At 48.0% G+C, this 27,768-nt stretch overlaps 1 protein-coding gene across 6 annotated transcripts; it reads left to right on the plus strand.

The window, feature by feature from the left end:
• Positions 1-182: 182 nt before the first annotated feature.
• On the plus strand, positions 183-27,400 carry UBN1 (ubinuclein 1). 6 transcript variants are annotated; one of them, XM_080619680.1, is made up of 18 exons: positions 183-301; positions 683-1,099; positions 3,001-3,087; positions 4,050-4,145; positions 4,439-4,573; positions 5,090-5,193; positions 7,583-8,021; positions 11,237-11,307; positions 12,608-12,737; positions 12,959-13,077; positions 13,550-13,678; positions 14,576-14,719; positions 17,688-17,738; positions 18,896-18,938; positions 19,260-20,480; positions 22,040-22,292; positions 22,587-22,676; positions 25,138-27,400. In XM_080619680.1, exons 2-18 carry the CDS (start codon positions 860-862, stop codon positions 25,188-25,190), a joined length of 3,405 nt encoding a protein of 1,134 aa, XP_080475806.1. In that variant the 5' UTR covers positions 183-301; positions 683-859; the 3' UTR covers positions 25,191-27,400. The 6 variants fall into 6 exon arrangements, with proteins under 6 accessions (XP_080475806.1, XP_080475809.1, XP_080475808.1 ...); XM_080619681.1 differs by having other exon boundaries at positions 254-301; positions 769-1,099; XM_080619683.1 differs by lacking the exon at positions 22,587-22,676 and having other exon boundaries at positions 232-1,099.
• Positions 27,401-27,768: the final 368 nt, after the last annotated feature.

Consider the following 27,768-nt stretch of genomic DNA (forward strand, 5'->3'; position numbering starts at 1 on the left):
GACCCCGTATCCTCCTCACTGCGCCTCAACAGAAGGTCCAAACCTCGGCCCCACCACTGCCACAAGCCCCACCGCCGCCGCGTGAAGGCTGCTGGGACGGAGCGGCACCGGCGGCGCGGATTGGCCCGCTCTCCTCACGTGGCCCGGGCCGGCCGTCAGGACGCCGTTCTTCCGAGGCGTGACTTAGGCGCCGGCTGCGATTGGGTGCCGGGCGCGCGGCTTTAGCGCGAGGGCAGCGTCCCCCGCACGTGACGTGGGAGCGGGGCTCGGAGTCGGCCCCGGGAACCCGGCGGCGGCAGCGGTGAGTGCGGCCTGGCCCGCCCCGGCCCTTGCCCCTCCCGGCCAGCGCCTCCCCTCAGCACCGGGCCCCGCAGCCCTGCGGCCCGCTCCCCCTCGAACGCCGGTCTCTGTCTCCCCTCAGCACCAGGGCCCGGGTGCCTCTGCAGCTCCGCGGCCCGCTCCCCCTTAGCTCCGGCCCCGCGGCGCAGCCGGCGCCCGGGCTCCGCGCAACGCCCCGCGGGTGCGGGACCCTTGGTCGTGCTCACAGTGCCGGGGGGTATCCCCGGCTGGGCCCGTCGGTTCCTCCCGCAGCCATTCGGAACGGAGCGGTGTGGCGGGCAGGAGCAGCCCCGCGGGGGCTACTTCGGGGCCAGCGCTGACTTTTTTTCTCTACCGGCTGCAGCAAGTGGGGTTTCTGTTGTTTCCCAAGAAAACTTGAGAATTAAATGGCTCATTCCACTTCTGATGTCCTCCGTTACCTGTAACCAGCTGGTGACATCTGTACATGTGCGTCTGGGGCAGAGCTCCTCTGGTGCAATGGGAACTATGCCATGAGAAGCGGTAAGAGTTGGCCATAGCCATGACAGAGCCCCACAGGGTTTCGTTCACCACTCTCCATGGTCCACTGAGCAGCACCTTCCTGAAGAGGTCTCGGAAGGACGATGCGGAGCAGCCCCAGGACGTGGAGCCGGCTGCCACTGCCGTTCGGATCACGCTCACCCTCTTTGAGCCAGACCACAAACGTTGTCCTGAATTTTTCTACCCAGATCTTCTGAAGAGCTGTCGAGGGAAAATAAAAGGTGGTTCTTCGGGAGACAAGGTGAGCGTCCTTGTGGCCTGTGGGGACCTGTCTTGTACCTGAAGATCATAGAATCATGGAATGGTTTGAGTTGGAAAAGACCTTAAAATCATCCAGTTCCAATCCCCTGCCATGGGCAGGGACACCTTCCACTAGACCAGGTTGCTCCAAGCCCCATCCAACCTGGCCTTGAACACTGCCAGGGATGGGGCAGCCACAGCTTCTCTGGGCAACCTGTGCCAGCGCCTCAGCACCGTCACACGGAAGAACATTTTCCTTATATCTAACCTGAACTTCCCCTGTTTCAGTTTCAACCCCTTGTCCTATCGCTATAAGATTTGAAAGGCTTGTTCAGCATTGTTGTTGGAGTGTGTGTTGAAGCTGGGGGGTGCTGGAGGTGGAAAGTGGAGGGTTAGGCATCCTGCAGGCAGAACTGGCATGCAGGCAGGGGCTCTGTTGTCAGGCCACACCATCTCACTCCTTTGCCTTGGCTGGAATTTCATGTTCCAAAGGGGATGTTTTGTTGGCAGAGCGTGGGACATAATGCTCCTTTCGTTTGAAATTACTTTACAGTGATTTTTGGTACCTGGTTTGCTGGCAGCTGTGAGGAAAAGGAGAGATGCTTCCACAGTATTGGATTGTGCCTTTTGGGGACCCTGCTGTACTGCATGTGTGGGTGTTTTCTGTGAAGTGAAAGTTGTTTGGGTTCTGCTTGGGATTGCAAGTTCTCTTCTGAACTGTTTAGCAGTAAATTCATGGTTCATGCTGCTTAGTTTTGTGTTTTCTTTTGAGAGTTGGAAGAAGCAGAGGTGGGTGCAGAATAGGCTGAGAGAGCACCCGCAGCCTTGAGACACTCCCAGAGTCACAGACAGGTCTGGACTGGAAGGGACTTTAAAGCTCATCCAGTTTCAACCGCCTGCCAGGGGCAGGGACACCTTCTACTAGACCAGGTTGCTCCAAGCCCTGTCCAACCTGGCCTTGAACACTGCCAGGGATGGGGCAGCCACAGCTTCTCTGGGCAACCTGTGCCAGTGCCTCAGCACCCTCACAGGGAAGAACTTCTGCCTAAGAGCTCATCTCAGTCTCCCCTCTCTCAGGTTAAAGCCATTCCCCCTTGTCCTGTCCCTACAGGCCCTTGTCCAAAGCCCCTCTCCAGATTTCTTGTAGCTCCTTTAGGCACTGGGAGATGCTCTAAGGTCTTCCTGGAGCCTTCTCCAGGCTGAACAAGCCCAGCTCTCTCAGCCTGTCTCAACAGCAGAGCTGCTTCAGCCCTCACAGCATCCCCATGGCCTCCTCTGGATTCTCTCCAACAGCTCCACGTCCCTCTTGTGCTGTTGCCCCAGAGCTGGATCAGAACTGCACGGGGGTTCTCCCCAGAGCACAGCAGAGGGGACAGTCCCCTCCTTCGACCTGCTGCTCACACTGGGTTGCAGCCCAGCACATGGGGGGGTTTCTGGGCTCAAGCGCTCACTGAAGCCTGGTCATGGGGAGCTGCTCATTGACCAACACCCCCAAGTCCTTCTCCTCAAAGGAGAAGGACTCCTCCATCCAGTGTCCCCCAGCCTGAGGAGACTTGTTTGTGCTGGGGATTGCCTCAATCCAAGTGCAGGACCTTGCACTTGGCCTTTTGAACTCCATGAGGTTCGCACGATGCCACCTCTCCAGCCTGTCCAGGTCTCTCTGGATCCCTTCCTTTTCCTCCAGTGTGTCAACTGCAGCACACAGCTTTTGCTGATGGTGCATGCTCTTGATTCTACTGTCTATGTGGTTAGTGAAATACTAAAAAATACTGTATGCTGTACTGAAGGTTGATGTGTCTGGACTTCACCTGGTTGCTCTGGTTGTGATGGATTTACTGCATGGGGTTGTGGTGGCAGCATGACGGGTTGATTCTGATGCTTTTGTCTCTTTTCTTTCTCTAGAAGAAAGACCTGGCTGATCCCTTTAATGATGATGAAAAGGAAAGGCATAAAGTAGAGGCTCTGGCAAGGAAGTTTGAAGAAAAATATGTATGTTTTTGTTCTTTATCTTCTTTTATCCCTTAGAATGGGCACTGCTGTTCACTTTTCAGCCTGTAGTATTCATTCCGTGGCCACTGGCTCTCACCTTCCTGTTCTCTGGCCATCCTGTTCTCTCCTGGAAGCTGCTGTTTTCTTGTTCTTTTTCTGTCTCAGGCCCGTGGTCCCCAAAAATAGTTCTGCTGCGTTCTTCAATCAGATGAGTCTGGTGAAATTGATCAACCTGCTCGCTTGTAGTGGCAAATAACTTACTGTAATTTATAAAGTTTAATCTTCTTGGGCAAAAATTAATTTCTAGGCCTGGTGGCTGTGGCATGATGCAGTCTGTCGAGTCTCTTAAATTCAGTGTGTGGTGTGTCTTCTGCTGTCAGGACAGCACTGGCTGCATAGCTTGAGAGAAGCAGATCTGTCTTGCCTGTTTCCTCTCTGTTCTTCCACTCCCTTTACTTCTGTAGGTGGCAATAAAACTGTATTCTGCTTTACAACTGGCACTTTGGATAGTGAGTTGTATTGTCTTGTGATACAAATCAGACCTATGGGTCACTCTCATGTACTTGATGTATACAGTTTGATGTGTGTAGTACCATGTTTGTATGGACTATGTAGCAGTTCTGGAAGAACACTCAATCCCTGCACTGGCAGAAGTTTGGAAGGGGTACAGACCCAGTTCAACCTGAAGTCTGTTGGCACAACATCAGTCTTGTTGGGCAGCCTACTGCTTTGTTGCATTTGGCTGCACTGATTTTGTTCTGTATGACAAGGCCTAAACCTGGATTTACCATATGTTGAAGTTACAGCATGGTGGGAGTTACTGCTGGTCTGGTTCTGCTGCTGCTTGGAGCACAAACAAGTGTTCCCTTTCCTGTGCTGGAGCCAGTGTCAGTGTCCTGTGCGAAGGCTCTCCCGTGGGAATTGGAAAACAGGCTGAACACTGTCAATCTGTTCTTGTTTAGGGTGGCAAGAGACGCAGGAAGGACCGAATTCAGGACTTGATTGACATGGGGTACGGATACGATGAATCCGACTCCTTCATCGATAACTCTGAAGCGGTGAGGCTGGGAGCACCGGGAGGGTGGTTAAAAGAGCTGCTGTTTCTGAGCTGGCACCTGGGGTTAACCTGTGTGGGGTGTGAGCCAGGAGTGTGATAGGGCTGGGAACAGGAGGTCCTGGGGAAACAGGAGATCCCAAGGGAAGGGGAGATGCTGGGGGGAGCTCCCAGCAGGATAACGCTGGTTACCAGGTGTGTGCCCAGCCTGTCTGTTTTTGGGGAGCACAAATCCTGCAGTTCATTCTGTAGCTCAGCTGCTTACAGTGCTAATGGATTGTTCTGGTTTATCTCCAGTACGATGAGCTTGTTCCAGCTTCGCTTACTACAAAGTATGGAGGGTTTTACATCAACTCAGGAACGCTGCAGTTTCGCCAAGCATCTGAATCTGAAGATGACTATGTTAAAGAGAAGAAGAAGAAGTGTCCCAAGGTCAGCAAGGCACCTTTCTCAGTTGTTTCCTCTGTTAGTGCTCAGAGGGTTTCATAGAATGCCAGACTGGTTTGGGTCGATTGAACCATAAAGCTCATCCAGTTCCAACCCCCTGACATGGGCAGGGACATCTTCCACTAGACCAGGTTGCTCCAAGGCCTGTCCAGCCTGGCCTTGAATTTTTGCTGTATTTCCTGTGTGAATGGTGTGTGGACCTTCAAAGTAGGGCAAGGTTTGTGAATTGGTACGGACAGAATAGGGATGAGCCCTTGAAATCTTTTTCTGTCCCTGTATTTGACAGTAAAATGAGGGATGTCTGGTATGGATGAGACTCTGTTGGTGTTGCCTGATTCTGAGAGTAGAGGTGACAGCAGCCCTCTGTCACAGTAACCATGTGTGGGGTTTCGGTTCATGTGTCTAGTGGGGAAGGAGTTGGTCTCCTGTTCGTGGGCTCTGGGAGTGCAGGGAGCATTGTAGGAGACATTTTAGTCATGACTTGGTTTTAACCTTCTCTAGAAGCGGAAGTTGAAAGACGGAGGTGAAAAAATAAAGAAGAAAAAGAAAGATGATACTTACGACAAGGAAAAGAAATCCAAGAAGTCCAAGTTTCCCAAAGCTGGGTAAGGAGGGGAGGGAGTGCTTGCTGCTGGACACTCTGCTTCAGGGTCACAGTGCCATTTGTCACACTGCAGTGGTACCTGTTGCAGTGCAGGTGGCCTGAGTGTGAGCAGTGGAACCACCAGCCCCTAATGCCCCCATTGTTCCACAGTGTGTGACAAGAAGCAGCTGGATCAGGGAGGGAGCAGAGCTCCACAGCAATGGTGTGTGAGCACAAGGGCCACCACTGGAGCAGTGGTGGCGTGTCTTGGAGCTGTACAGCGGCACAGGGATTGGAGAGCCTGAGGAGCAGGATAATGACTACAGGGACAAAGCTGGGGAAGGAAAGGCAGGCAGGAAGGGCAGGAACTCAGAGCTGTGCGAGGGTCAGGCTAGTGGTGAGGAAGAGGTTAGAAGCCTTTGGGTGAACATAGCAGAAAGGCAAGTTGTGTGTTCCTGCTCTCGCTGGCAATTGTTTGTACTCCTGCCCAAAGTATTTCTTGGATGAGTGATCACCCTTCTGTATTGCTTCTCTCCTGGCTGTAAACCTGAGTGGCTATTTGTCTTGCTGAGTTCTTTGTTTCTGTTGCTTTGCTCTGCATGGCCTTTCTGTTTCAATGTCTGTATCTGTTGTTTTTGTCTATTTTCCTACATTTTCCTCCTATCTTTTTCCTTCTTTCTTAATTATTCTTTGGGATTTCCTTTTTTTCTGCATGGATATTCTTTCTAGCAGCACCAAGCCACACATCTGACATGGTCCTGTCAGTGCATGGTTCCTTCATAGTGAGCCGGGAAAAGTAATTTGCTCTCCTGGTTTTAACAGGCAAAATGTATCAAGCTGTTGTCATACTAACTCACTCCTGCCTCAGTTCCTCTCCACTAGTACATTTCCCATTATTGCATGCTGGAATAATGCATGTAGCTAGTAAGAGCTCTGCTTGGTTATGATGGTTCTAGCTCCATCACCCCTCTGCAGTGAGGAAGAGAACAGCCTTCTCTGAGCTTAACAAGCAGAGGGATCTTAAGAGCACCTTAAAAGGCAGTAGAATGCTCTTTCTGGTGTAACTGGTTGTTGCGTTAAGAGAATAACAACTGGTTGTTGAGAAAAGATAATTTTTTTTGGCAGAAAATAACCCCCCCTTGCCTTCCAGCTGGTCCTCAGATATTAGAGTGGCTGGGTGTGGCGAGCCTTGGATTCTGAGTGATGCCCAATTTACCACTTGCAGTCCAGTTGTGTTTGCTATATTGAACTGTCACGATTCTGGATGCGCTAATAGCGCACTGCGCCTTCAGCCTCATGCTCAGGAACTAACACGGCCACACTTAAAAGGATTTGGTCGTGTTCAGTGAGAAAACTATTACGATTAGCTACTTCACCAGTGCAGTTTGTTGAAGCAACAGATACAGGTTCTCATGGATTGCTGGTGATAAATACACCGTCTGCAGAAAGCACGTGCAAATGATAGGATTGTGAATTGTACAAACGCGTGACAAAGTTACGAATAACACAGCCTGGTTTCAAAATGTAGAAGTAGAAAGTGACTCTATATAGAGATTCCTAATTTTCCTGGGAAGCACTTGGTACAGTGCAGGTCTTACCCAAAGGCATCGCTATGTGGGGGGGAAGAAAGGTCCAGCCTGTCGACCAGACCCAGGAGTCAAGGGTAATCTGCTAATGGAATCTTCCTCGACTTGTCCACAATGATGTCTTCCCTGATATTCCCCCTTCCTTAGGCCATTTTTGTACTGTTTTTCCCCTTCAAGGTGGAGCTTGAGTGACTCTAGTCATACATACCTTTACTATTATTGGTGTAAAATTCTCTCGCTTCGCTTTTAAAGATATAGACCAAAAAGAATTCAAAGAGCATGCTCGAGGAGGGGTGGTCTCACCTTGGAGGTGGGTAGCATTGGAGATGGAGGTGTGGTTTTGTATTAAAATGGAGCAAAGTTTGCACAAAGGACAATGTTTTGTCAAAAGATGACAGACTGTTGGCTCAGGGTAGCAAGTATGCAGCTTACCCATCCTTATTAGTTTTTTCTCCCACCTAGTTCCCATCTCTGCTTGTGTTATGACAGAGCTTGGCCACAGAATCTCCACTCGGCCCCATCCTAGTGCAGTGTTGCCACAGGAACCGCTGTGGAGTGAGTTCCTTGCATGCCAGGTGCAGTTGCACCTTACCCTGAATGTCTGTTTAATTTTATACCTTTCTGTTATGTGTGAACAATGCTATATTTTCAAATACAAGTTTAATTTCTAAATCATACTCAGTAATTATTCCACACTGGTCAAGGGGCTGAGCCTTCCGGGGGGATTGGTGCCTATGACTGAAGTGAACTGGGATGAAGGTCTCCTCCTCTGTACTCCTTCATCTTGTATTCAGTTCCCTTTCCTCCTCCCTACTCTGTTTACAGCTTTACTGCATTAAATGCCAGTAAGGAGAAGAAGAAAAAGAAATACTCTGGAGCTCTTAGTGTCAAGGAGATGCTGAAGAGGTTTCAGAAGGAGAAGGATGCTCAGAAGAAAAAAGATGAAGAGCAGAAAGTGGCAACTCCTTCACCAGCAGAACCCCTGGCCCCGAGGGAGGCGGAAGCGATGGCCGACCCTTTGCTCTCACTCTTTGGCCATGCCAGTGACAATGACCTGCTTCAGGCAGCGACTGCCATGGACTCCTTAACTGACCTCGACCTGGAGCGGCTCCTCAGTGAGTCCCCGGAAGGGAGCCCCTGTCCTGACGTGGAGGATGGGAGCAATCCTGCAGGGATGGGTTTGGAGCAGGATTTCAAGCAACCGCCCTCGCTCCCAGATGGCCTCCCACCCCCTTTGGAGAAACGCATCAAAGAACTGGCTCAGGTAAGGCAGGTTGCTGCGGGGCACTGGGTTGTGGGGTTACCAGAGAGGGGACAGCCCTGCTGGGTTTGGGTAGCTGCTCCCATAGTGGAAATGGGGAAGCATTCTCCAGTGGGATTGTTCTGCAGTGCTGTGTGGGATCACACCTTTGTGTCACCCAGGCTTCTCTTATGGCCAAGTTGCTTTCTTGAACACCCATGTCAGGGAGTGTCAGATTCCTTGGCATTGTTACCTACTGAATGTAACACTCAATATCCCACCTGGCAGCAAGGCTTCTTTACCTCTCCTGTCAAAGTATGGACCTGATGCCAGAGGTAATTTCCAAAGTAAATTGAAAATAAATTAACTTAAAATGCAAACTGAGGCTGAAGGACTAATTCCAGTGTAATAGTTTTAATGTGCTGTTAACAGTCAGGATGTAGTGTATGAAGTGGTGTGGAATGTTCTGTGTGTGAGATGAGTGGGTGCAGCTGGAAAGCATTACCTGTTCTGCAGTGTGAGAAGGCACGAGAAGCCCTGTAGATGGGGCTTGAGGGTTTGTTAGAAGCATTTGCTGTGTCATATGCAGGCAGATGCCTTCCTGAAACACAAGTTCCATAGCTGCGTCACTGGCATTTTGGGTTCTTTACCCATCTTTAACATCTCAGTGTTGGGGTATTGTTTAGGGAGTGGAATATATTAATTTCTAGAAGGGTGCCATGTAGCTTCTCCTGCAGCTGAACTCCTGTGGATCTCTCCCATCTTCTCCAGAATGTTGTGATATTTTGGGAAGTGCAGTTCTGGAGGAGCTGGGAAGTACCTGGTGCTGATCAGGGATCTCTCTCCTGGTTTGTCAAAGAAGTGTGCTTTCAGAGCTGCTGTGGGGCTTCTCTGCTGTGAGGGCTGTTCCCATCAGCCTGACAAATGCTGAGATGTTTTGTTCCTGCTACTAGTGATGTTTTGGAGCCTTGATTTGTAAGTTGTCAACGGTGCTCTCAGGCCTGTGCAGTGGTTTGTGTTCTGCCTCCCAGGGCACATGGATTTACAACACCTGCTAGTTGAGCAGCTCTTAATAACTCCTGTTACTAAAGACAAGCTTCTGTTAGAGATCTGTGTTCTACTGAGAAATGTGAAGTGTATATAGTGGTGAGCTATGGAAGAGAAGGAGGAATTGAAGAAAATATTGCCACAGCTGATAAAAAGAACAGTCTGTTCATGGGTTTCTGTTTGCTATTCAGGCTGTTAACAGAAAACCCTGAAACAGCTGTTTCTGAACTATAGCTGAGTTAAACAAGAATGTTATGGAGGCTCTCATGATATTAAGTTGATTGTTATGTTGCTGCAAGATAGGCTAATAGCACACTACCCACAGATTTTCCTGCTGCTGTGCCTGTTGGTGAACTGTGTATGTTAAGGAAAGAAACTATGGTGGAGAAATAAAGATTTAACAAACTGAAGCCTCTGTGGCAGTTAGGAATCTGGGATGTAAGATCTGTTGCATGTGGGAAAGAAGAGGTGCCAGTCCTCTGTCTGAGGGAAAGGTCTCTTCATCCCAGCAGGTGAGAGCATCTCCTGAGTTAAATGGAGCCTCCAGGCATTCCCTCTTCTACTTGAATTGGTTTGACTTTAACCCTCTCCTTCTTGTTTGAGAATTCTCTTTAGCATTGAGCCTTCTTCTTTGATATCACAGCTGTGTGTGACTGGCTGCTGACAGAGATGAATGTGCCCTTTCTGGGCATAAAGCAATCACTTCCTAGCCAAACCTTGGAGTCTTAAATCGGGAATTTAAGAATCAGGCCCTGTCCTTCTCTCCTGGTCTCCTTTCCCATGCAAGGAATCACTAACTTGATGTGGTGCCTTGTGGTCAATCCCAGTTTTGTTTACAGCCCCACTCAGAAGAGTCTGAAAACTCTTGGCAGTTTTCTACTATCTTGTTCAGCTTTTGGAATTATTCCCCCCTGGACATGTTTTCCATGGGTGTGATGTTTGGGCAGCACTGTGTGTGCTGTAGTCATAGCTCAGGAAGCTTCCTGAACAGGATTTATTCATTATTTTCTTTTTAGTTTCCATGGTGTTGATTGGGAATAGCACATCCCCTAGGGCTGCTATTCTTTCTGTTGGTTTCTTGGCTTAGTGTCCAGATTGAGCTAGAAAGCCTGGGGATAAGTATCCCTGACCCTCATTCAACATGACGAGGATGATCTTTCGTGTTCAGGGAGAAGCTCTATGCTCACATTAATCAATCTAACAGCTCTAATGTGGAGTTATAACCATGCCCTCAAACTGCCCCTTCTCTCAGTGAGAAGCATGCCAAAGAAGCCAGTTGCGCCCAAGCCGTCTCCTTTGCCCCAGTCAATGGAGAAATCTTTACTCCGGTGTAGTGTCTTTAGTGCATCTGGACAGCAGAATCCAGAATGCGAGGGTCTTTGGGCAGGATGTGGTTTTTAGCAGTTCAGATGGCAGGGTTGGACTTGAACTGAGGATGCAAAAAGGAAGGGACACAACCTCTCTTTTGCCTGTTGATGGGAGCAGCTTTTAGCCCATCTACAGCAGGGAGCTGGAGAGTTTGGTCAATAAAACTGTGCTCTGAAGTGGTTTAAAACCCACCGGATTATCATAGAACATGAGGTTGCAAGGGATTTCAAGGATCATCTTGCCCAGCCTTTCTAGGCAAAGCATGACCCAGAGTGGATGTCCCAGCACCCTGTCCAGCTGAATCTTAAAAGTGTCAAAGTGTTGAGGAGTCATCACTTCCCTGGGGAGATTATTGCAGTGGCTGGTTGTTCTCACTGTGAAAAATTTCCCTCCTGTATCCAGTCAGAATCTCCCTTAGAGTAACTTGTGTCCATCACCCCTTCTTTGTTCATGTGACTTCTCATAGCAAGGGAGTCTCTGTCTTCTTTGTAGCCACCCTTTAAATACTGGCACCTGGTGATAAGGTTTCCCCTGAGCTTTCTTGATTCAGTGGTGAGCAAGTCCAGCACTCTCAGCCTTTCCACACATGCTTCCCAGACCTTGGATCATCTTTGTGACCCTTCTCTAGATCCTCTCCAGCCTGCCCACATCTTTTTTGTATATAGCGGGGGTCAAGACTGGGCACAGTATTCCAGGTGTGGCCTGACAAGCACTGAGCAGAGTGGGATAATATTTTTATCTCTGCAGGTGATGCCCTTGCTGCTTGCTTGTGCGTGTCTATATATGGGAACTGATGGTGCCTTGTGTTATTTCCTAATGTCCAGGCTGCCAGAGCTGCCGAGGGAGAAGGCAGACAGAGATTCTTCACTCAGGACATCAACAACATCATATTGGAGTAAGTGCTGCTGGGGGAGAATAGGAAAGGAGGATATTAGGCAGAGCATTTTTGGTAAATTTAGGAGCAGGTTTAGCAGGAGTTGTGGGGTTCCTCCACACAGAACATGCCTACAGTAACATGAAAGTCTCCTGGAAGTGACTTTCAGGTGAAGCATGATGTATGTCTGAGGTAGGAGAATGTTGGAGGGGCTATATCCAGGCCGCCTGGTCTCAAGATGATGCTTGATGTCCATGTACTTAAATTTGGTCATTTGACCTGTGATTATAGCTTGATAGAAGAACAGTAAATCTCTCCCTGTCAGAAATATCAGGCATGTTCTTTGCTGTTGAAGTTATATGGAATATATTCACATACAAGCTAATATATATACATATATAATATATATATTTTTATAACTGGGCTACAGCTGCTCTGTTCAACTGGCTTTCTGTGCAGACTGGAGGAGCTCCATCACTGCTCTGTGTTATCGAGTCCTCCAGTTACAGAATGTCAGTGCTGCTTCATGCAGTTGTTGATAATGGTTTCATTGTTTTTCAAGTGCCTGGAGAAGGCTGCTGAATGCACACAGCTTTGTGATCATCATAGAGGCTTTGATTTCGTTAAGGTTTATCAAGCACTTGAAGGGAATTGATGAAGGGAAGTTTGGGAGGAATCTGTTTCCCTCATGTTTCAAGTGGTGATTGCTACCTTTCAGCATTCCAGTGCTGCCTGCACAAATAGTCATCAGTTGTCAAACTGAAAACTTTAAGCACATTCAGAAGAGATTTATATTTGTATGACTTTCCTGTAGAATCAGTTCCAGATTTTTACACTTAATGACACTGAGAGGTGGCTTAAAGAGCTGCTCTCTAAGATATATAACTGTGTAGGTGGGTTTAGCGCACACTGGCACCTCTGACCTTCTCACTGGGAAGTTCAAGCCCAAGGGATAAAGTTTGAATCTATATTCTTCTGAGTTAGACTGCTGTAGATTCTGACATCAGCAGTGCATACCTCTCATTTGTCATTGCCTGATGCTCCTGCACTTGAGTTGCCAGGAAGAGCGGCAGAATAAATGAGAGTGTTGACATCTTTTTGTTCCTTTTCAAGATCCTCTGAAACCAGATTAAAAGCCACAGCTTGGGACAAGGCTTTAAGTCTGTTGTTTGAAAACCTGAAGAATCATCATGCATGCAGCTTGCACTTTGTTCCTCTCTCCCTGCCTCCAGCTCTTCAGGTTGCATCGGGGCTGCATTTATGTTATGCAGAGAACCCCTGCCAGGTCTCTGCTCAACGTTGTTTTTGTCTTGTCCCTCAGCATCGAGCTGCAGACCCGGGAGCTGAACAGCCAGATCCGGTCAGGGGTTTATGCCCACCTGGCTGCTTTCTTCCCCTGCAGCAAGGACACTCTGGTCAAGCGTGCCCGTAAGCTTTATCTCTACGAGCAGGTGAGTGGCTTTGGCAGCACAGCCCCGTCTCATGTGCAGGTTACCCCTGATCTCTGGAGCACAGCTGTTGTCTACCTTCTGTGGTGGGGTGGTGCCCTCCAACCAGCACGGTTCAGGCCCTGCGTTTGGTGATGTTGATCTGGGGTTGGGCAGGTCTTGACCTGCCAGGTTTGGGTGTCCTGGCTGGAAGATGTCACATGTCTGTTTGGTGATTGCTCTAGGGTGGTCGGTTGAAGGAACCTCTGCAGAAGCTAAAGGAAGCGATTGGAAGGGCCATGCCAGAGCAGATGGCAAAGTACCAGGAGGAATGCCAAGCCCATACTCAGGCCAAGTTTGCCAAGTAAGCCCCTTGTTTGCATGTTGTACCTCTGCAGCTCTGCTCAGCAGGCTCCCTGCTCTCATGAAGTTTAAAACCTGTTTTTTATTCTGTAGTCAAAAATTGCTGATGGGCATTAGTTGGCCTCATCAAGCTGTGTGTGGTCTTTGTACTACCCATGGCAATGCCAACTGCAGCAGCACTGATGGGACCAGAATCTGGCTGGTGTTTCACTTCTGCAGGGTGTGCCTTTAGGATCATGGCAGTCTGAAAACACGAAGGCTGGGTTAGTCCCATGGTCTCTATTTCACAATATTGGGAGATTTCTTAACCTTGAGCACTTGGCTAAGCTTGCAACCAAAGCAAGAGATTTGGGCCCTCTTTCCATGTGTGTATTACCATTGACTACTGAGACCTGAACAGATAGATAGTTAGAGATACTTGACCCTCTCCTTGAACCTCCAGGACAATGACTTCCACATTGTCTCCACTTTAGAATGCTGGAAGAAGAAAAGGACAAAGAGCAGCGAGACCGAGTTTGTTCTGATGATGAAGAGGATGAAGAAAAGGGAGGGAAGCGTGCTGCGGGACCACGAAAGAAGTTTCAATGGAATGATGAAATCAGGTTTGCATAATTTAGATACTAAGTGAACCTGTGACATGTCTTACTCTGTGCAGTTGGAAGTGGAGTATTTTGGTACCTGTATCTTGTTTTCAGAGCAGCGCTGATTGTCTGTAGTAAGTCAGCTTGGAGATTTGTGGCAGACTGTGCTCTTTATGGAAGCCACTGAATAAATCTCACCCTTATATAAATTGCTGATTTTTAGGCACAGGCCAACTCTGAGAGAAATGCAAAGAGCCCTCTGTGCAGAGGCCAAAAGAGAGAGTGACAGATCTTTGGGAAAAGAAGGAACTCAGCTGAATTGCTGAAATCCTACAGACTAGACTCTGACCAAGACCAGATTCCGGTTCTGAAAGCAGTTACAGCTCCTGGGGATTGCTGCCCCTGGAGCCCAAGGCTCTGACAAGAGAGTGCTGGGAGAAGGGAAGAGTGACGAAAGATAATGAGACTCAATCTTGCTGTCCTTTTTGTCTGCTTCTGTAACAAATTGGGGTGCTGGTCTGTAGATGGCCGATTCACTTTGAACAAAGTAAGCTTTGCTTCCTGCCTTCTCACTGCCTCTCAGTACAGAGGTCAGCAGAGAGGTTCAGTTCTGTGGTTGTTAGTGCCACAATTACAGGTGTCACTAGTTTAGTACCTCTGCTGGTTCAGGAGATTAAAATGGGAAAGGGTAACATGTCTTCTCTGCCCTGGCACATGGATGTGTGCACACGGAACAGGGAATGTGCTTTTCCCCTCTTCTTTCTTGTGGAGGCAGCATAGGGTCTGTTTTACTGAAGCAAGGTGTTGTGCAGAGCCAGGCATATCTAGGTGTGGTTATCCAGCCCTGGATAAGCAGAATGACCTCCAACTGGGGGCACTTATCCACATAACTGTATTTGAAATCTTCCTGTTCTTCAGGGAGCTGCTTTGCCACTTGGTGAAGATTAAGTTGGATGGTTATGACCTTGACAAGAATAAGGCTCAGTCTCTAGAGGATTATGTGAAGACCTTCCTAGATGGAGAGGTGAAGCCCCTTTGGCCAAAAGGCTGGATGCAGGCCAGGTGAGCAAGAATCAAGTTGTACCTTAGGGATTCCTTGTCCTGAGGGACCCTAGAAGGTCCTGCCCCTGCTCAGAGAATGGCTAGCTTCAAAGTTAGATCAGAGTGCTCAGGGCCTTGTCCTGTGGAGTTCTAGAGATCTACACGAGTAGAGATTACCATAGCATCTCTGGGCCCCTGTTCCAGTATTAAATCACTCTTCATGAAATCTTTTCGTGCTTCCACTCGGAATTCCCCTTGCTATACTGAACTGAATATTCCCTCTTTTTGCTTTTGACACTCTTGAGAAAGGTCTGGCTCCATCTTCATGGCTCCCTGAGCTCCACACTCTTTAGGTAGTGGAAGACTGCCTTTAGATCCCCCCTTGGTCTTCATATTTTCCAGGCTAAGCAAACCAGTTCCCTCAGCCTTTCCTTGTCTCTCATGTGTCCCTGTTCCTCTGCCATCACAGTGGCTGTCTCCAGTTTGTCAGTGTGTCTCTTGTATTGTGGGGACCCTGAAACTGGATGTTGCATCCAGATGTGACCTCACAAGTGCTAAACAGAGGGGAATAAGTGCTTGAACTGTGAGTCGTGCTCTTGTCTAATACATGCAAGTATACAGTTTGCTTTCAGCAGTACACCCTTGCAGCAATGGTTCATGTTCAACTTGTCCACCACGACCCTTGGGTCCTTCTCTGCACCCCCAGGTCCTTTTGTGCAGGGCTGTTACAGAGCCAGTTGGTCTCCAGCCCATGTTGCTGCCTGGGGTTATTCCATGCCACCTACAGGACTTTGCCTTTGGCTTTGTTGAACTTCACAAGGTCTGTGTTGTCCCTTTCTCCAGCCTGTCAGGGTCTCTGTGAACAGCAGCACGGCCCTGCAACATATTCTCCTCTCTCTCTCTGTTTTCACATCACCCCCAAACTTACTGAGAGTGTAGCCCTGTTGTAGTCCAGGTTGTAAATGACTGTGTTGAGTTGTCTTGGCCCCTGTATTGACCTCCGAAGGATGCCACTGGTGGTGACAAGTTACAAGGTAGAACTGGAGCTGAGGTGAGGCTGACTGGCCTCTGGTTTCTTAACTCTGTATTGCAAAGGGTCACTTTGTAATCTGTCTCACAAAGGATACATTTTTCAGACTCTTTGGGAAGTCTTCGCTAGGATATTCCCAAAAGAAAGCAAAGCAGAAATTTTTTTGGGCTTATGGACTTGCACTGGACACATCAGAGAGTCAGTAGAGTAAGTAGGATTTTAGTGTGGGTTTTCTTTACCCTATCTGGTGTCTTCGCTGCTGTTTCCTGCTCTTTCATACCCTCCAGGATCCATGCCATTGAGCTGGCAGTTGCAGAGGGTCATTCTAGGACTGTCATCAATGCCTGGCCTGCTTTGTTTTGCTCCATAGTTTTAAAGAAGGAACAACTGTACTGTCTTACTGCTGGAACCTCCATCTTTTTGCATTTAAAGAGCTGGGCAGCCTTGTCATCTTCTCTCTGCTGAGTTTGCTTTTTGGGTTTCATGGGGGCTAAAGGAAGAAGTAGGTACAAGTTCTTAAGAGCAGTGAGTAGCATGTTACAGCCGTGTTTGGAAAAGTCCATGGCCATTTATTGCAGGTGCACATGAAGTACATAATGTGCATGGTTGTAGTATGGTGTTGTAGTGTATGGGAGCTGAATGATGGCACTAGGATGTGGGTGGAGATTCCTACTTAGTTAATGCAGATGTTACTGTTTTGAGGATCTGAGCTTGCCAAGTTTGAAAGACTCTTTTCTTTGAATTAAAGAAAATTAAAGTCTTTCACCCTTAGTTTGTAGGTGAACTATTTAGGCATAGAACTGCTCACCTCAGAGTTGGTGTAGAAAGGCTTTCCAGTGAAGTTAACTACAACTACAGAATGACTGAATAAAACCAGTTTTCCTGGTGGTTTTCTAATGGCCCAAGGACAATGTTTTTTCTTGCTGGGGCTTGATGGAATTGGACTTGATGATCTTTAGGGGCCTCTTCCAGCTTGAGATATTCTATGATTTGTGGTTTAAAGACCGGGTAGACTGACAGCCACATGGAAGGGTAGAGAAGGGATTTGCAACACTAGGAGAACTGTGAACAGCTTTATGGACGATTCAGCTTGAGTCACTGTCATCACATCATAGAAGCTCATGAGGAACCTGAAGATGGGCAGAGTAGCAACTTTGCATATGAGTTCAGAGAGGCTCTGCCATGCTTTTTCAGGTAGCACAAAAAGGTGATTAACAGAATAAAAGGCTAAAATAAGCTTGGTTTTTGAAAGAGAAAGGATGGCAAAAGGCTTTGTCAGGGTACTAGCAGCAGATGGGAAGTGTATTCCACATGCCAGTACTGGAGGTTTATTTATAAGCATCTTACCCTTACAGCTGAGTGGCAGCTGGTTTAGGTGAAATAGTGTTTGAGATCCTGGTTTACTTGGCCTCAGGGATAAAGGGGTTTGGCTGAAGCTCTGTTTATTGATGGTGGTTAGTCAGTTATTGGAGATGGTGGTGCTTATTGAAGAAGTCACCTTGGCTGTTTGCTGGGAATGTGAAGGCAGGAGAGATGCAGCATGTGGAGACTTCTCATCCATGTTATTTGAGGCAGGGGAAGGTAACCTTGAAGTTGGTGAAGAGCTCTTGTGTGATCTGCCAGCTCTTGGGTGATGCATGGCAGTAATAATGCCCAGCTTGAATGACTGTGCTGCCTTTCCATTTGGCTGTCAGCTTTTCAAGCTGGCAGAACTTCTTCCTTAGTTATTGACCAATAACTGCCTTAATGGCCTTTCCAGCGCCTACAAGCATAGCTCCAGAGAGGGAACTGTGTGGGGGAGTTCAGGAGGATCTTCCTTGAAAAGGGATGCTGTTTGCTCTCTGTGATTTTAATTTCACCAAGTCCCCTGCTGAACTGTACAGCTCTGTCTCCAGTGATCCCAGCTGCTCTACTGGGTCTTGCTGGATATCACTTCTCATTGCTCTCTTCCCTTCTTAGGACACTGTTTAAGGAGAGCAGGCGTGTACATGGACACCTCACATCAGTCCTGTGAGTATCGTGTAGCATTCCTTTGGAGTGATAACTGATGAACTCCATTCCTTGGGGCTTGGGTGGATCACACAGGAGCACCAGAGCTTGCTTGGCTCCCATCAGATAGTTTGGCGCTGCTTCATTTGGGGAGGTCTAGGAAGGGTAGTTGTTTGTGTGTGACATCTCCCAACAACAGCCTTCCTGAAGTGCTTTAGCCTTAGAGTAAGTTCAAAGAGAAGGATGTTGAAGCCAGGTTGCCTCCTGGCCTTGTTCAGCAGACTGGAGTCTGTGCTAGTACCTGGGAGGCAGATGAAGGTAAAGTGAAGTGTGGTGCAAGCAGTGTGATTATTGCTGCCTGTTCAGTCGCTCTGATTCTGGATTCCCTCATTCTTGCTGCCTGGGTGAAGGAGGGGTGCAATGAACTCAAAGTAGTGAAGATGGGTGCAACAGGCTTGTAGGAGGCAAACCAACAGTGCCCTCAGAATCCAGCTGGGCAAGTGGTTTAGTGCCAAAGGGTCCCATGGATCTTGCTATAATAAGTGATGATACAGACTGAGGCTGATGTCTGTTGGACAGACGATCCTGTTCGTGGCACTGGGTAAGTGAGGGGAAGTGTGAGGAACAGTAGGAAATAGTGTAGAGTCATCTTTCCCTCAGCCATACCATTACAGCAGTTCAGGGTTGCTTTGTACCAGAGATTGCATCTGACCAGGCCAAATGTTCTATTTTCTGCGAATTTGGCAGATGCTTTTTCATCCTTGACTTCTCCTGGGAACCTTAAAGAAATGTGTAACTTTGCTCCAAACCAGTCTCTGTATCACTTTCTCTATGGGTATTGCTGTAGTTAGGCCAGCAGTGGGTTTCTGCAGTAGCTCGGAGCCCTGGAGCTGGTGCAGGATGTGTCTGTTGAGTGTTTGCACAGCTCTGCTGCTGTTTCAAGACTCTGCTCCGCTCCCTGATTCATTCCCCTGTGTGGGACTTGGGGCTTCCTAGAGCAGCATCCAAATGTGATGTGGTTTTGAATCCTAGCAACCTGAGATGCTGCCTCTGTTCCCTTGGTTCTTTGCAAAAGCCTCAGTGGATCATAACTAACAGGGCCGATATGTAATCCCTCATAGGATGCTTCCCTGGGGGCATTCAGTGAAACTGTGTTTCTTTTGTCTCCCTCAAAATAGGTCGAAGAAGAAAGTTATAGCTTCTACTAAAGGGAAAGTGAAGGTGAGTTCTTTGTTTTCTGGTTCTCATGGTTGACATGTGCCAAGAGTCAAGTGACTGCTATCTTAAAGCCTATATTTAAGCTTTGTATTTATACATTGGATACAAGGAGTTTGTACTGTGAAATAACTCTAGTCAGTATTGGCCTTGAAAAAACAACTAGAAGAGCAGCTAAAATTGATGGCAGCAACAGCTGGGAGGGAGGCAGGTGACCATGGAACATGCTTATCCTGCCTTTTATCCCCAAACCAGGATCCCTTCCCTTTCCAGCAGGAAACCCTGCCTCTGTCCTGACTCTGCCTTCTCTTGTGACTTCTGTTCCAGGAATCTTCCTGCAAACCAGATAAAAAGATGTCAGTTTCTGTTCCTTCGATGCACTCGAGCAACACCTTAGCTCTGTCTTCAGAGCCTCAGGGAGGAGCTCTGGGCATCAGTGCCCAAACCAGAGAACTTTTGTCCCTTGGGACAGCCCAGGCAGCCAGCAGCACTGGCACTCCTGCTACCTTCATGGATGACTCCTTGGATGAGGACTTAATTCATAATCCCACTTCCTCGCTCGAAGCAGTCTCTAAGGAACTGGCTGTGCTGAACAGCAGGGCAGGAGGGAGTCCTGACTTTACTCTTCCTGGAGCTCCAAAAGCTCCACCAGAAAAGATCCCATCCTCAGAGGAGAAGAGGACATTTCCAAAGTCCACCCCTTCCCCTACATCATCCTCTGGTTCCCTTCAGTCTCCTCTAAACTTCCTGGCTGAGCAGGCCCTGGCATTGGGCCAGTCGTCTCAAGACAAAAAGACGGAGAACTCTAATTACAAAGAGCTCTCCTGCCAAGCTTCCCCCAGCAAAATCCTTCCTGATGCACACCAGGCTAAACAGAAACACCACAGCCTGGTCCGGCCAGGCCACGGCCCTCAGACCTCTACGCCAGTGCCGGCTTCTCAGGTGAAGGTCTTTCACTCAGGCAGCCAGCTACAAAAAACATTCACCTCCCCAGCTCCATTTGTCAAACTGCAGAATCCCAAGTCCTCCTCCCCACTGCCCCAGCGCTCCTTCCTCCAGCAGGTCAAGTCATCAACCAAAGCTCAGAGCTTCCATTCCTCTGCATCACCAGGCAGCACCCAAAACTCAAGCAGCTCCCACAAGAGCCCAGGTTCATCATCATCATCTCTCAGCTACACAGGAAAGCACTCAAGTGGCTCTGGCTCGTCAGGACAATCTTACAAATCGCCCTTCATTTCTGGTTCTCTCTCCAAGCACGGAGCTTCTTCTAGCAGCTCCTCCTCGTCTGGAGCTTCTGCAAACCAGGGCTGCTCCTCTGGGAGCTTGCTGCCCAGTGTGCAGACACCCTCCTCGGGCCAGGCATCCAGCCGCCCATGCTCAAGCTCCTCGGTGAAGAAGACACCTGTTTCACAGAAGCTGACTCTGGTGGCACCTCCGGGAGGTTCAAATGGAGATTCTAGTGGGGGCACTCAAGGGGTGGCCAAGTTGCTGACCTCCTCCCTCAAGCCAGCTGTCGTTAGCAGCACCGCATCTTCTACCTCTGTGCCGGTAAGCAGGGCTGTCCTGGGCCAGCCTCGAGCCAGGGGAGTGCGAGGTGTTGTGTCAGGCACGTCCTCCTGTGTTCAGACCTGTTGTAAAGCATTGACTTCAGAAGAATTTCCTGAAATTCCTGACTGACTGTCTGGATCTTAGCTGCTTAGGCTGGGAAGTCCTGGCCTTTCCCAGGGGCTTGCATGCCACAATTCCAGCTTTCATTTTCAGCTTTAACTACTAAGCAAAACACCTTCCAGACTGCAGTTTTTGCATAGGCTGTAGAATGTTCTTGCCCTGCCTTTGGGACTTCCAGGAGCAGTAGAATTCCCATTTGGGTCAGAAGAAGTGCAGTAGGGCAAGTCCCCACTAGAGCTAGATATCATTGCATAAAATAAAATGATAGTGATCGGTTTGCTGTGAATTGGGTCTGCAAGCTTGACCTTTCTTAAATTATTGCAAGCAATTGTAGTATTATTGCCACTTTTTTCATGACTGACCTGTAGAATAGTCTCTGATTCTGGGCTATAAACTCAAATCCCTGCCCAGCTTTGGTGGTTGTCTCTGTCCCTTTCCTGTTGCTCCCCGTTACTTCTGTAAGCTACTGAAGTAGTGTTTGGAATTGAGCTCAGTGGCGTACTGTGGAATGCAGGGTCTGACAGTTCATGGCTTTATAATGTCTCCTGAAGGACTCCTGGGTTACATCTACAGACTCATGTTTTTCAGCCATTGGATTTAATGGTATAAGTGCCTTAATTTTTACCTACAGCAAAAAAGGAATCATAGAATCAAGCAGGTTGGAAAAGACCTTTAAGATCCTCAAATCCAAACATTCCCCAGCACTGCCAAGGCCACCACTAAACCATGTCACTGAGGGCCTCATCTACATGGTTTGTGAACGCTTCCAGGGACTGTGATTCCACCACTGCCCTGGGCAGCCTGTTCCAATGCCTGAGCACCCTTTGGGGAATGAATTGTTCCTAATATCCAGTCTAAACCTCCCATGGTGCAGCTTGAGGCCGTTCCTAATGCTGTCATATTAATTTGTTGTTGGCTGTTCATACCTGTCTTTGGTAGCACATGGAAAGAGCTGAGCAATTAAATGCATGTATTTAAATGGGCCTGAAATCCATATGCTGCTCAGCCCATGTACCTTGATTGTTACTGAGGTAGAGAGCTGAAAAGCACTCCCCTGTGGTGTCCTCAACCTTCTGGGGTGCAGAGGTCCACCAGAACTCAGGGTGCCCTGAGTTATCAGCAGTGATCTGCTGCCAAAACAGAGTAGGAAGCATCCTCCCTGGAACTCTTAGGCTTTTCCTCTGCCTAATGGAGACACAGTTCCAGAGTAAGGAAGCAGGAGTTTAATCCAGTACAGTCCCATTCAGAAGAGCTTAGATAGCATGTATGATGTGTCCTGGGCATCTCCAGGGTTGGCAGCTCTTGGGCTCTGGCTGGGAAGGTGCTTCTTGTAAGGAGGAAATCTTGAGTGCTCCATGTTTTTTGGAGCTGTTTTAAGTACGGATGATGCTATACCTTAGCTTTCCCACTCCTGACTGGCCTTTTTTGTTGCTTTTCAGAAAGGAACTAGTGGAGCTGTGCTGCTAACAAGTTCTTCCTCCTTAAGTGTACTGGCTCCATCCTACAAGTCCAGCAATCCAAAGTTGCCAGCTGCCCTAAGCTCCACACCGTTAGGTATTATCTCTCCTATTCATTCCTTCCCTCTTCATGTCATCTCCTTCAGTTCAGACTCCTCCCCAAAAGCAGGAGTATCAAAGGATGCAATAGTTACGGGACCTGCTCCAGGAACTTTTCACCATGGCCTTGGCCACAGTGAGTATTCTCCTGGTCACATGTGTGTGTCACTTGTGCCTGTGCTGTCAAATAACACCACCACCAGTGCTCTGCTGCATTAACTCATTGCAGACCAACTCATCTCTCTTGCTGTTGCTTCATGCATTTTTATCTCCAGCAGATGCATTTGGAGAACCTCTGGCACATCCCGGTAGCTAACCCAGAAATCCCAATAGCTGAAAGCTGAGCTATAGGCAGCTCGTCTGCTCGTTTCTGTCTTCAGTGCATATTTGTTCCTGTTTTCCCCTGTCCTTTCTTTGTTTTTCTCTCTAGGTCTTCTAGCTGGCTTGCACTCCAGCCCCCACCATGCCGCGCCACTCCCACACTCTGCCCTGTCCACTCATTTACCACAGAGCTTGCCAGGTAACTTGTCAGTCTGTCGCGGTGTCTCCTGCCTCCTGAGCTGTCCTTTGTCTCAGCAGATGGTTCCTCTAGGGCTGAAAGCAAAGTGGTTGTCAGGCCAGTGTGGGCGTCACTAAAGCCAACGGCCATCCTGAGGTTCTGTTTTGTTAGCCAGGGCAAACTTGGGCATTTCTGGAATAAGGAGCCCTGGCTGCTTACAGCAGGCATTGGTTCTGGAGGTACTCAGCTTTCCTGCTTGTGTTGTGGTGAAGAATTATCCAGCCAGGATTAAAGCTGCGAAGTTTATGCATAGTCTGCCAGGGACTGCTGAGGAATGAATATTTGGGTTTTATAGAGTTTTGTTACTGGTGACCTACATAAAATGTGTCAGAGCAGAATGCCCCGTGTCTGTGCACTGAGCTAATTGCCTGCATCTCCTTTGCACCAGATTTGTGGTGTAGATGGAGTTTGCTTTACTTGGTGTGGGCAATGGGATGATTTTGCAGTTAAGCCTGAGTGTGATGCCTGCAGAATCAATGCATAAACCAAGAGTTACCCGAAGAACACCTTCTCTGTAAGTGGAGTCCTGCCTGGTGGGCTGTGCTCATGTATAAATAAGCAGCACCTTGGAGGAAGGAGGGAAGTAAGGGGAATCCATGCAGCACTTTGAAAATTAAAATGCAGGACCAGCAGATTAGGTTTATTTGCTTCAGGGAGTTGCTTTCCCTGTTGGTAATCACTTTTTCTGCTTTCTTGATCAAGTGTTCTTCAGCAGTTCAGTGCAGTTCAGTGCTGTCTTGGTGCCTGCTCCTGTTGGATTGTCTCCCTGGGGAATATGGGCCTGCTTTAGGAGTGGATGTGCTACTGCTGCATTAGATGTGCTGGGGTTCAGGTGGCCTCCCATGGCCAGCATGGGCTAAAATGCCCTTGACTATGGAGCTGCTCTTTGCTGAAGAAAGGAGTGCTGTGCACTGGGGAGATGGAAAGGATTCCTTGTCTTTGCTTCTTTGGCTGAAGCTGATCTCAGGTGGGTTGTTATGCTGCTCCAGTGTGGTAGAGCAGAAGCAGCAGCTACTAGCAGCAGTCACTGGTGTGACAGCCCCTTCCTGATTGTAAATTTTTTGAGATAGTTGGTTTCAGTTTGAACATGGCTTGTGAAATGTATTCTGTGTCACTGAGGAGTTTTTTGTCCCATTACTTGAGGGAGTTTAGAGTGGTTACTTCACTGTTGCTTACAGGGCTTCTAACAAAAGAACTTCTTGATGGCCTCCTGCTCTTTAGCAGGATGTAGTGCCAGAAGCTGTGAGTAGACAAAAGGTGACTGGAATAAGGGAAGAAAACCAGATCATTGAGACAGCTGCATCAGGGACCTGTCTTCTCACTGTGTGTTCTCTCATAAAGATCAGAGATTGAGCCTCATGCTGTCATCTCTGGGAACATTACCAGTTGTGGTGTTCTGGAGAAGGACACAGTCGATACTGAAGTGACTACCATAATCTTAAAATGTATTAATTTATGTTGTGGCATAAACTGTGTCTGGCTGCCTAAAAGCAGGTGGCCTGAACCACATTGCTCTGTCTGAAAACTGTGAGGGCTCCGGTGTGTTGGGAGGTTGCTACAAATGCAATACAAATGCTGATGTATCTCATGAAAATGCTTATATGAGTGTTCATCACAGCACCTGAGCAAGGAGCAGTCAGTGCTTGCTTGTGTGTCTCTGCTGCTGGGGGAGGTGCTTGTGTGCTGGTGCTGTGGTGATGGTTCTGACTGCTCGCTTCAGAAATGTGATGTGCTGGGGCTGAGCTCTTGCATGGAATGGACTGTCCTTGTCCTGGAGAAGAAGCTGTTGTCACGCTGCTCAGTGCCCCTGCCGCTTAACTGTGCATCTTGATACACCCATTTGTTCATCATTGATGGTACTTTAATTGATCCTGGAAAACTTCTGCTTCCTTAAACTTCTTTCCTTTTTCTCTCTTCAGTGCATTTTCTCTTTCCCCTCCACTTCTGTTCCTTTGTGATACTTCAGTGATTACATTCCTGTTTTCTGTTCCTGCTTCAGTGGGCACCTAAAGCCTTCACTACAGCAGCAAAGGTGTACTAATGGTGTTATTTCAAACCACTTTCAGATGCAAGGCAGCCAGTACCACATATTTCTAGTTTCCTGAATGGGGAGACATGGTAGGGTGGCTATTAGAGAAGGGCATAGGGTAGCTATCAACCAGCAATCTGAATCTATGCTGTGGTGCCTTTGCTGGGAGGCCACAGGAGACCCTCAGTGCTTCCCAAGTCCCTAACTCAGGTGCAGAGCCAGGGCTGCTCCCAGTTGTGAGATGTCTCCAAGCACATCCTCTTACCCCAATTCCTTGGAGCTGGTAAGCAGAGGGAGTTCTTTCTGTACAGAGGGATCTGGCTGCCCCAGCTGCACACAGCTCTGTGGAGCTGATGCTCAATCCCCTTCCCACTTGGTTTTCTTTTCTTTCAGATGCTTCTCAGCTTCACGGCAAAGGGTCCAATGCTCAGCAGCGCAAGTTGTGATGTCTGCAAGGAGCATAGGATACAGCACGCATAGGATAAAGCCAAGAGGAACAGGTCATGGACTTTGAATACCGGCTGTGTCTTTGGGTTTTTTCCCTACTTTCTTTTTTTCTTCCTGACAACTGGAGACTGAATCACAATGAAGAGCTCGGTGCTGTGTTGGCTCAGAGGCACTCAGAGCTAAGCCCCACACAAAGGCCACCTTGCGCCATGCCCTAATGAGAGATGCATTTTGTAGCACTGTTTTATTGCTGCTGCCCTTCATGCATTCCCTGGCACTGGCAGGAGCTGGAACTCGCAGGGAGACACTGGTGGCTCAGCTTCTTGCAGGGGATTCTCACCCACCTCTGTCTGTACCTGCCAAGTACCTCCAAGTCCAGTTACCTCCTTGGTCTCCCAGTGGAGAGTATGGAAGGTGCTTCTTTCTTCTGCTTTGGATTTACTTGGATAATTCTAGCACTGCCAGTGCTTTCTGAAGACATTTGAGCAACTGTTCAATTGTACTATAAAACACTGCTACAGTTCAATGGAGAACTTAACATTTCCTGTGTGGTGAATCTAACAAACCACCTAATGTTCCCCTCTGGAGGAGAAGGAAGGCTCTTTAGAGAGACATTTTTAGATGCAGTCATTGGCTCTGAGAATTCTCCTTCTTTTGGGTTTTGGATTTTTTTTCCTCCAAAGGGATGCTTTTTTCCTGCTCAGTTTTATCCTCATTACCATCGAATGCATTGGATTGATTGGGACACTTCTCAGCATGTCACATGTATAGGAAGACATAATTCCAGTGCCTTTTATGGTGGAGCAAGAATGGACTAGCGACACACATTTCAGCCTATTTTGTGTGCTCCTTAACCCTTTTTTAATCATTCTGTATTTAAAATGTATTCTGTTTATTTAATAGAGCTTTTTATGGTTGCACATCAAAAAAGAAAAAAAAAAAAACAAAAAGCTGCACTGTCTGGACTTCAGTGGTGTCCTGGTGCCTGTGAATGCAGCACCAAACCCAGCAAGAGCACCAGTCTGTAGCTGAGGACGTGCAGGCGGGTTCCAGACCCTCCCTTAAAGCCATTCTTTCCTAGGGTCGCCAGTCAGGATCTCTTTGGTGGGCAGAGGGAATGATCTATATTAAGCAAGGTCAAGTGAATTCCAGAGAGTAATACTGCTTTCCTTAATGACTTCTGCACTAGGATCATGTGCTTGTTGCAGCTGCAGGAATGGGACCTTCTAGAATTGGGGGGTATATTGTCTTGTGAATTTGTAACTTTCAGACCTTTCAGTCAATGCACTAAGGGCAAGCTGTGCATCCAGCAGAGCAATGTAGGGTTTGATTTTCTGCTCTCCTCCCAGTTTGCCTTGCTCAGCCTCCCCACCCCCCCCAGCCACATCTGAATCGTGCAGTAGTAGTGCTGATCCACACGAACTTCACTGGTATTTCAAGCAAAAGGTTGCAGCCTTCCTTTGGGAGCTTTGAGAAGGATGCTGACACGGAGTATACCAGCAAATCTTTACTTTAGTTTTCCCTGGTTTTGACTGTTTTCAGTTTGAGCTGATAGATAATTTCCCAAGATCATTGCATCATTTGTATTTAAATAGAATAAGCAGCTCAGATTTAAAATTTGTTTACAGAAAATACCTAGGTTGTAGCAAAAGAGCCAAAGACAGAACTAGATATTAAAACTAAGCACAGCAGTTACTGATGGACTCTGAGCGGTGGATGTCGCACGGTTCTCGTTGAAGGCCTAATCCTGCTTCCCCTGGTAGCTGACAGAGCGCTCGGATACCTGCAGGGTAGGGACCCTCAGTGAGTGACTTAGGGTACTGGTTCTACTCCCTCTCTTTGCTTTCACTTGACTGCTTCTGCTGGGAAGCACCGTGTGCGTGGCCGGAGCAGAATGCCCTCCTTCTAGGAATTTAGCGAAGCCTCTTGCCTCAGGGAAATGTTTCTTTGGTGGAATTTCTGTGGGATATTTTTTCTTTACATGCTATAATGAATGAGTGAATGGGATGAAGCAGAGTCATGGCAAGGCAGAACTGTGCAGAGGCCCAGCAGTGGATGGGAGCCAGGATTCTGGCATCTCTGCCTTGAGAGGCAACTTGCAATGCTCCTGTGGCATGTGCTTCAGACAGCAGCTCCTTTTGGGTGTAAGAGCTGCAGGTTACTATGGTATTTTTTAGTGTGTTGGGACTGTCTTGCTGAAGATGGTGGGGGTGGTATGCAAACTGTTCATCTTGTACAGAACAACTGAATAAATTGTTTCAAAGTTTCCAAAATGCTTTTTTTTCCCATCTCCTTACCTCTAGTTTCATGATTTTCTTTTCAAGCATTTCAGGTTGGATGATCATCTCTTGATCATCTGTTTCTTTATTAATGAATTATTCACTGTTTTAACTAAAGTCTCTTATGTAGTAGGGAAACCACAGCTCTGTTTCTAGCCATGGTGGTGATAGATTTACATATTCTTGCTTGAAGTTGACATCTGCTGGAATGAACATGTGTGAGGTTCAGCCCCTGCAGCAACAGTGTGATCCTGTGAGACACTTTGATTCACAAAGGTAAAATAATGGTGTTAATCCC

Source organism: Psittacula echo, assembly GCF_963264785.1.
Source record: "Psittacula echo genome assembly, chromosome: 5".
Taxonomy (NCBI): Eukaryota; Metazoa; Chordata; class Aves; order Psittaciformes; family Psittacidae; genus Psittacula; species Psittacula echo.